Source organism: Myotis yumanensis, unplaced genomic scaffold, assembly GCF_028538775.1.
Source record: "Myotis yumanensis isolate MYYU_CA2020_CCGP unplaced genomic scaffold, mMyoYum1.0.hap1 SCAF_1, whole genome shotgun sequence".
In the NCBI taxonomy this organism is placed as follows: Eukaryota; Metazoa; Chordata; class Mammalia; order Chiroptera; family Vespertilionidae; genus Myotis; species Myotis yumanensis.
The window spans coordinates 21,570,757-21,580,984 of NW_027223752.1; the positions used below are offsets into that span (position 1 = coordinate 21,570,757).

The following is a 10,228-nucleotide window of genomic DNA, read 5'->3' on the forward strand; positions in this document are numbered from 1 at the left end:
ACTAAAGAGGTAAAAGACCTCTACTCAGAAAACTACAGGATGCTAAAAAAAGAGATAGAGGAAGACATAAACAGATGGAAGAACATACCATGTTCTTGGATTGGTAGAATCAACATCATTAAAATGTCCATACTACCCAAAGCAATCTATAAATTCAACGCACTTTCCATTAAAATACCAATGGCATATTTCACAGACCTAGAATGAACTCTCCAAAAATTCATCTGGAATAAAAAAAAAGACCCCGAATAGCTGCAGCAATCCTGAGAATTAACAAAGTAGGTGGGACCTCAGTACCAGATATCAAGCTTTTATGACAAAGCCACTGTTCTCAAAACTGCCTGGTACTGGCACAAGAACAGACATATAGATCAATGGAATAGAATAGAGAGCCCAGAAATCAGCCCTAACCAATATGCTCAATTAATATTTGACAAAGGAGGCAAGAACATACAACGGAGTCAAGATAGTCTCTTCAATAAATGGTGTTGGGAAAATTGGACAGATATATGCAAGAAAATGAAACTAGACCACCAACTTACACCATACACAAAAATAAACTCAAAATGGATAAAGGACTTAAATATATGACAGGAAACCATAAAAATACTAGAAGAATCCAAAGGCAACAAAATCTCAGACATATGCCGAAGCAATTTTTTCACTGATACAGCTCCTAGGGCATTGGAAACTAAAGAAAAAATAAACAAATGGGACTACATCAAAATAAAAAGCTTCTGCACAGCAAAAGAAACCATCAAGAAAACAACAAGAAAGCCCACTGCATGGGAAAACATATTTGCCAATGTTATCACCGATAAGGGTTTAATCTCCAACATTTATAGGGAGCTCATACAACTTAACAAATGGAAGATAAACAATTCAATCAAAAAATGGGCAAAGGACCTAAATAGATACCTTTCAAAAGAGGACATTCAGAAAGCCAAGAGACATATGGAAACATGCTCAAAGTCACTAATCATCCAAGAGATGCAAATCAAAACAACAATGAGGTACCATCTCACACCTGTCAGAATGGCTATCATCAACAAATCAGCAAACGACAAGTGCTGGAGAGGATGTGGAGAAAAAAGAACACTCGTGCACTGCTGGTGGGAATGCAGACTGGTGCAGCCACTATGGAAGACAGTATGGAGTTTCCTCAAAAAACTAAAAATGGAACTCCCATTTGACCCTGTGATCCCACTTCTAGGAATATATCCCAAGAAACCTGAAACACCAATCAGAAAGGATATATGCACCCCTATGTTCATAGCAGCACAATTCACCATAGCTAAGATCTGGAAACAGCCTAAGTGCCCATCAGTAGATGAACGGATTAAAAAACTGAGGTACATCTACATGATGTAATACTATGCTGCTGTAAAAAAGAAGGAACTCTTACCATTTGCAACAGCATGGATGGAACTGGAGAGCATTATGCTAAGTGAAATAAGCCAGTCAATGAAGGAAAAATACCACATGATCTCACTCATTTATGGATAATAAAGACCATTATAAACTTATGAACAAAAATAGATACTGAAGCAGAGCTGCCTCGAACAAACTGTCAAACTACAGTGGGAAGGCCGGGGAGGGTTTGGAGGCAGGAGGGGTGGGGGTAAGAGATCAACCGAAGGACTTGTATGCATGCATATAAGCATAACCAATGGACATAAGACACTGGGGGTTAGGGGAGGCCAGGAGATTGTCAAGGGCGGGGGGAAAAAAAGGAGACATATGTAATCCTCTTTGTAATACTTTAAGCAATACAACAATAAAAAGATTTAAAAAAAAAAAAAAGTCTTACAATTGGCTCCTCCCTGAGGGGCGTGGCCGGGAGGAGCCAGCTGAAAGCCTGGCTGAGGCGGAGCGGCCCACACTGTGGTGGCTGTTACCTGTGGAGGCATGGAGGAGTGCGCTTGCCTCTGCGGTGTGGGCTCTTCTCGGGGATGTGGGTGTCCTCAGAAGCGCCAGCACACAGCTGAGATGGCAGCGCCCGAGGGCAAGTGGTGTCCTCAGAAGCGCCAGCGCCCAGCTGAAAAGGCAGCGCTGGATGGCAAGCCGGCCCCTGCAGAAAAGCACGTGGAGGCGGACGCGGCAGCGCGGTGTTGTGCGGACAGTGGAGGAACCTTGAGCCCCATGCCGGCCCCGAGGGCCCCGCACTGCTCACTGCAGGACCTGCCGGTGGAGATTCTGGTGGTGATCTTCGCCTCACTCCCCGGCACCGACCTGCCCAGCTTGGCCCAGGCCTGCACCAAATTCCACCACATCCTGCACATCGACAGCATCTGGAGAAGGCGCTGCCAGGAGGAGTTTGGCGTTTGTGAAAACTTGCAGAACCTGGAGACAATAGGTATGTCTTATCGAGAAGTCTATGGGAGGTTGTTCCCATACAGAAACATTTTGGGATTGTGGCAGCTAGATACTGAGCACTATAGAACACTAGTGAATGTCGTGGTGGACGGCTTATGCATTACTGGTTGGACATACAGGCCTTCCCTTCACACCCATGTGGGTGGCCCCATACATTTCAAGCCCTCTTTCAGAATTCGCCTGACGGAGAGGAGATCAGCCACGGTGGAGTGCATGGAAGGCCCCAACAGCAGCCCCCATGACAGCCACATGCAGATTCAGAAGGACAGGTTCACCACCCAGTGCAAGAAGACAGACCACAGAACGGATTTACCAATGCAGCTTAGGGAAGAAGGGGGGCTAGTGCTGGAGGACAGAGAGTGGTATGACTGCCTGACTTACCGCCGCCTCTATCTCCCGCCCAGCCACCCGGATGACCTCATCAGGCCAGGCCTCTTCCAAGACTACTACGATGACTTCGGCCTAAAGATTGCCATGCTCAGCTTCCATGGGAAGTATGCCAGGGTCACCAAGATCACGGGACTCTCCAAGAAGACGTTAGAGATCCACCTCATGCGCCGCATCCAGCTGCGAGATGGCGAGATCTTCCGCAACTTCAACGAGCTCTCCCGCGTGGTCCAGGAGATGGACGAGCAGGTGATCTGGGAGCAGCAGCAGCAGCAGCAGCAAGAAGACCGGACTGAGGAAAGCGAGGGCCATGGCTGGCAGAGCCCTGCCCAGGGCAGCGTCGGGGAGTCCGGGGCTGCAGCTGCGGAGGAGCAGCCTGTTCCGTTTGTTTTGCCTGTGGGCGTGCGCTCAAGAGACCAGAACTACCCCCGAACCTGCAGGATGTGTTTCTATGGCGTGCACATTGTTACCTTACATGGCTCAGCCTACCCCAGGCGCTTCCCTGCAGTCTTCATCCTGTTCGATGAGAACCACTTCGGGTTCATCTGGCTGGAGGTGAAATACTTCTTCCTGTACAACAGAGTCCAGGAGACCTTCCAGAATGTGGAGGCACCATCCCCGCAGGCCTTCCTGGAGATGCTCAAGAACATTAAGGCCATGCCCTAACCGGTTTGGCTCAGTGGATAGAGCGTCAGCCTTCGGACTGAAGGGTCCCAGGTTTGATTCCAGTCAGGGGCATGTACCTTGTTTGCGGGCACATCCCCAGTGGGGGGTGTGCAGGAGGCAGGTGATCCATGTTTCTAACTCTCTATCCCTCTCCCTTCCTCTCTGTAAAAAAATCAATAAAAATATATTTTAAAAAAACACAGGTAAATTGAGTTCAGAACCCATATTTTGGTCAGTAAAATTTCCTCTAAGGAGTCAGATACTAAATAGTTTGGCTTCCCAAACCAAACAGTCTCTGTCACAACTCTACTCAGATGTTGGAGCACATGAGCAGTAAACAATGTATCAAATCCATATGCTCTTAAGGTTCCTCCATGTCTTACCAAGGCTTGATAGCTCATTTCTTTTGGGCATTGAATAATATTTTATTCACAGTGTATTTATCCATTCACCTACTGAGGGACATCTTTGTTGTTTTCAGGTTTGGAGGATTATATATAAGACTGCTGTAAACTTCTATATGCAAGCATTTTTGCACACATAAGTTTTCAATTTCCTGGAGTAAATACTAAGGAGTGTGGTTACTGAATATTATGGGAAGGATATGCTTAGCTTTGTAAGAAATTGCCAAACTATCTTGCAAAGCGGCTGTGTCATTTTGCATTCCCACCAGCAAGAAATGAGAATTCCTGTTTCTGCACATCCTGGCTAACATTTAGTGTTGCCAGTGTTTTGGATTTTGGCCATTCTAATAGGTGGTTACTAGCACCTCATTGTAGTTTTAATTTGCAATTTCCTAATGACTTACAATATGGAACATATTTTCACATGCTATGAGTCGTCAATAATCTTTGATGAGGTGTCTGTTTAGATCATCTGCAATTTTTTGATTGAGTCTCTATCCATTTTCTTTCTATCTTTTTATTTTTTTATATTTTTTTAAATAAATTTTTATTGTTCAGATTATTACAGTTGTAATTCTTTTTTTCCCCCCATAGGTTCCCTCCACCCAGTTCCCACCCCACCCTCTGCCCTTACCCCTCCCACTGTCCTCATCCATAGGTGTACGATTTTTGTCCAGTCTCTTCCTGCACCCCCACACCCCTTTCCCCCCAAGAATTGTCAGTCCACTCCCTTTCCATGCCCCTGGTTCTATTATATTCACCAGATTACTCTGTTCATCAGATTTTTTATTCACTTGATTTTTAGATTCACTTGTTGATAGATATGTATTTGCTGTTCATAATTTTTATCTTTACCTTTTTCTTCTTCCTCTTCTTAAAGAATACCTTTCAGCATTTCATATAATGCTGGTTTGGTGGTAATGAACTCCTTTAGCTTTTTCTTATCTGTGAAGCTCTTTATCTGACCTTCAATTCTGAATGATAGCTTTGCTGGATAAAGTAATCTTGGTTGTAGGTTCTTGCTATTCATCACTTTGAATATTTCTTGCCACTCTCTTCTGGCCTGTAAAGTTTCTGTTGAGAAATCAGCTGACAGTCATATGGGTACTCCCTTGTAGGTAACTGACTTTTTTTCTCTTGCTGCTTTTAAGATTCTGTCTTTGTCTTTTGCTCTTGGCATTTTAATTATGTTGTGTCTTGTTGTGGTCCTCTTTGGATTTCTTTTGTTTGGGGGTCTCTGCGCTTCTTGGACTTGTAAGTCTATTTCTTTCGCCAGGTAGGGGAAGTTTTCTGTCATTATTTCTTCAAATACGTTTTCAATATCTTGCTCTCTCTCTTCTTCTGGCACCCCTATAATTTGGATGTTGGTATGCTTGAAGTTGTCCCAGAGGCTCCTTACACTATCTTCATATTTTTGGATTCTTTTTGCTTTTTGCTTTTCTGGTTGGGTATTTTTTGTTTCTTCGTATTTCAAATCTTTGACTTGATTCTTGGGATCCTCTTGTCTGCTGTTGGATCTCTGTATATTATTCTTTATTTCAGTCAGTGTATGCTTAATTTCTAGTTGGTCTTTTTTCATATCCTCCAGGTTCTCACTAAATTTATTGGCAGTTTCCATAAAATTCTTGAAAAACCTTATAACCGTGGTTTTGAACTCTATATCCAGTCATTTGCTTTCCTCCATTTCTGTCATTTGTGACCTGTTTCTTTGTCTCCACGTTTTTTATGCTTCCCTGTGTTGGTAGAGTGGCTTTGTGTGCTAGGTGTCCTATAGGGCCCAGTGGCTCAGCATCCCCAATTACCTGAGGTGGACACTCTTGGTGCACTCCTTTGTGGGCTTTGTGCACAGTCTTGTTGTAGTTAAGCCTTGATTGTTGTAGTTATCACTGGGAGGAGTTGACCTCCAGGCCAATTGTCTGTGAGAATCAGCTGTGTCTACAGTGGGAGAACTTCTGTGCTGAAGAAGTTCTGGGGCAAGACTTGCTTCAGTGGGGCTTTGGTGCTCACTGAATGTGTTCCTTATGGATCTGTGGAGTTGTATTCTGGATGGTCCCACTCTGACTGCTGGGTACACTGGCTCTTGGATCTAAGGATGTGCTAATTTAACCTCTGCCTGAGGCTATCCAGCAGGAGCTATGGAGAGATCTGCAGATTCCCTTTCCTTTTTTGGGGGTTTGGAGGTGCCCAGATGAGGCCCAGCTGTGAATCAATGCAAGCTTTTGTGGGGCCTTTGGCCTTCTCTTGGAAGTTCTGGGTCTGTCTGGCCCAGCTGCAATTTGTTAGGTAATTTTCAGATTGCAAAGGGCCAAGGCATTCATATGCAAAAGCCTCTGCTGCAGCCTGGGTGGGGCAGGATCTCAGGGAATCAAAGGGCGGAGCAAGCAGCTATGGCTGATCCTCAGCCCTGCCCTAAGGGGCCCAGTGTCTCAGTGTCCCGGTAATTGCTGCAAGCACCTCTGAGGGAAAGCCGCCCTCAAGTTCCGAGCTCTGCCTGCTGCCAGACAGTCCAGTTTCTCCCCGTATGAGTCCTGGGTCCCCAGAGACTTCCCGGAACTGGAGTTCAGAGCAGTCGGGAGCTTGTGACTCCCTCCCGATTCAAAAAGACAGCCGCGTCCTCGGGTGCCAGCCCCTTTCCTTGCGTGCACTCTTGCCTCCGTACCTCTGCACTTCACTTCCGCAGCTCCTCTGAGTCTCAGTGTGCTTTTCTCTTTCCTTCTAGTTGTAGAATTTCCACTCAGCCAGCCTTCCCGTAGTTCTGGATGATGTCCATTTTGTCTTTTCGTTGTATTTTTGAAGTTGTTGTGGGAGGCAGCAATTTCAGGTGTTTACCTATGCCACCATCTTGGTTTTTCCCTATCCATTTTCATTCTACTGCAGTTCATTCTTTGTTTTGTACCCAAATCTGATCTTATTACTTTGTCACTACCTTGAGGACAGCCTTTCATTGGCTGTCCACTGCTCTTAGTATAAGAGAAAACATTATTTGGCTCTGCCCACATCTCCTGCCTTAGCTGGCAGTGATCATTACTTCTTTCTTTGTTACTCTCACATGAGCTGTCTTTCATTCTACACATATGCCACATTCATGTCTGTTTCAAGGTCTGCCTCTATACTCTCTCTTCTGCTTCAACAGGCACTCATCCTTCTATTAAGTAACTGGTCATATGATTTCTACTTAAGTACTTTCTCGAGGAAGCCTTTCTGAACCTTAATCCTTAATAAAATACATTTAATTTGTTCTTGTCTTTTTTTGTGGTATTTATCAAACTTACAATTAAATAACTTTAGTTAATTGCTTGCTGAAATCGATGCACACTGTTGTACTTTGCCCATGGTAGGCACTCAACTTTGTTATGTTCAACATAATCAATGTATGTACTTAGAAAAACTTGGGTTGAATTACAACTCCTCCACTCTTTGCTAAACATTTTAGATAACTCTTCATCAATTTCAATTTTCTTACCTCAAAAATATTAAAGATAATAATTTCTATTTGACATATTTTAAAGGATTAAACAAAATACATTTAATTCATATATGCAATATGCACATGATTTATTTTTATAACTGAATTTTTTCAGGATTGTACCTAAAATGAGGCTTAAAATAATAAACAAAAACGATTTGGTGGTTGATATGCCTGTATTATGAAACTCTCCAAATTCATTATTTTTTTCTGGTATATTTTTATTCTTATTTAGACTAAGATAATCCTGGAATCAGCTTTTTGCAAGTGGTGCTTTTTCCTACATAGTTTTGGGCCTTGTCTGCTTTTCCAATCATCTATATTCTGGAGGGTCTGAGTGATAATCATTTGATAGACTTAGGATATTATCCATTTTTAACTAATTTCCCACTTTAGCAGAATACTCATTTTAGAATCTGCTAAGGATGCCCTTTTTATGACTTTCATGGTCACAAAACCTCATATCACACATCTGCAATGTGTAAATATCTGTATCTGAGATTGTGTTGAACTGAGAAGAGATTTTGCCCAAAAGAATCAAAAAAAGCACAAAACTACAATCAGTGTCATATAAAAGGTACAAATTAACATCAAGCTACATAATTACCTTGCAATTTTGGTCCATCAAATATATGTAGATGACATGCTTCTCTAATGTGGGGACAGATTTATTTCTGAAAGCAGATGCTTCCTATGTCTGTGTGTGTCTGAGCCTCACTTCTTTGTGGCAGCCAAGATAAATAAAGCAAAACCGTCTCCTGAAAAGCATGGGCAGAATATCTGCGGACTATTAATCTTCATCCATCCTCATTTTGCAGGCAGAGTAGATGCTACTTGTTATATTTACCTAAGATCTTCTTTTCAACTTTTTCCACCTCCTCCTTCTTATCCAGCTTGACTTTGATCCTGCCTTGAATCATTCTATTTGACAGAGGAACTTTCCACCCAGTGGTTCAAGGTTGTCAATATCAGTTAATATTTCACCATATTGAACGTGTGAGTATATATTATAAATGCACTAGAGATAGGGCCCCTCTTGACTGATTATTAGTAGCCCTAATTTCATGTCTCTCCTTTTCCTTCACCTCTGGCTCTCTTCCTTTCTCAGGCACTCTTAACTTCTTTTTGTTTTTTTGTTTGTGTGTTTTCTTCTACTTCATTAATTCATTACTTTGTCTAATATGCCTATACCATCATTCTCATTTTCCCCTCCCTGCTTTTATACGCTATTTGCCTATGCAATGCTGAAAGAGCTGGAGGACTAAAATTTAGTTAAAATGAGTATCTTCAAAGAAAATAAAGTATTCGTGTGTGTTTTTTTCAACCAGTTGTTTTGTAACTATAGAAACACATTTGTTTCTCCCTTGGGGAGGCAGGAAGGGGCATAACATTTGACTTAAAACCTCATGACTCACATAACATTCTTTCAGCTTTGGGTTTCAAATTCATTTTCAATATAAATATCTTTTTCTAATCAAGGGCCTACTGAACTTATGGAATGAGTGCTTTACCTAAATGTAATGGTTCTGAATCCTAAATGCAATACTAAAATATGTTGCTGATTTTCAGGATCTGTTTAGCAGTTGCTAAGAGTGATTCTCAAACTTCCTGACAAATTGCAGAACAACGATTCCAATGCCATGATCCTTTGGAACTCATGCATCCCCCAGTGCAGTAACTGATGGAAAAGAAGACAGTGTTAAAGCAATGAAAACAGTAAATTGTTGAATTAAGTGACACTTTAGGTTCCCCGAGTTCCCCAGAGCCTGACGTTACTTTTTGATTGCTTCTTGAACGGGCAACAAGGAGTTGTGGGAAATAACTTTTGCCATTACACATACAGAAGGAGAAGACAGTGAGTATGCTTTCCCCCTCTCTACTTTATTCTTTCTCTGGCTACTTTGTGGTTTAGAAATGCCTCTATAGGTTTCTAATCTCATTGTGTGCTGCTCCAATCATGTTTTGTTCTGGAACACTATGCAGCCATTAAGAGGCTATCAAATATAGACTTCTAAAGTTTCCACCACAGCTTATTAATTAGGGACAAAATAGGCTTTACTCTAAATGAACTCATTGGAAATTGTAAAAATAAAAACCAGATTATTTAAGGTGTAGATTCCAGTTTCAGTGAAGTAAATTAGGAAAGTTCTGTTAATACTCAAATAATATATTGTAAGTGGGACGTTTTAATGTTCAGAAAAAAAATATGTGATTTTATACTTAAAATCTGCTAATAGGACAATATTTCCCTTGAATTTCCGTAACAATTCTAACACTCATCCAACTAAAGTTATTGTATCTTTGACACAAATCAGTCTATCCTCCCCAATTGTCCATTCATTTTTTTGTTCATTCATATGCTTTTTTTTTCATTTACTAAATGACTAATATATATGAAAAGGCTCCTCGTTCTTACTTAGTTTTTGGCAGTTTTATTAACATAATTTTCAGAAATTGCAGTCATATATTTTTTTACTTTTTTCTTTACCTCTTTCATTGGATTTAACCTCAAATTTGGATTTAAAAAAGAAAAAAATTGTGTTCCTATTTCTTCACTCCATTCCCATAATGCCCCACCCTAGGCAAGAAACTCATGGAGGCACAGAGATGATGAAGAAAGTGTTTCCAGGCAGAGAAATCAGCACAAACAAAGCACCTGAACTGTGTACACAGAAGCACAGTTTAAATTTCTATTTGAAAAGCAATGACTAATGTGACGGTGAAACTCTTGTGGTACATTAAAGAGATACAATTCTCAGTATTTAAGAAACCGAATATTTGCATTCCTTTTATAACAATAGCTCAGCTTAACCTAGCTAACCTCATACTCCAGAGCAGTGATTGGCATAGAGTAAGACCTCAATAAATAACTGCTTCTACTGTTATTCTTCCTTCAGGATCATATGCTACCCATTGACAACTGAACAGA

The 10,228-nt window shown here is 41.5% G+C and overlaps 1 protein-coding gene across 1 annotated transcript; it reads left to right on the plus strand.

Annotated features, from left to right (window-relative positions):
- The first annotated feature begins 1,908 nt into the window (after nt 1–1,908).
- On the plus strand, nt 1,909–3,429 carry LOC139002029 (F-box only protein 31-like). Its single transcript, XM_070403484.1, has 2 exons — nt 1,909–1,992; nt 2,065–3,429. The coding sequence occupies exons 1-2, from the start codon at nt 1,909–1,911 to the stop codon at nt 3,427–3,429; spliced, it is 1,449 nt and encodes a 482-aa protein (XP_070259585.1).
- The last annotated feature ends 6,799 nt before the right edge of the window (nt 3,430–10,228 follow it).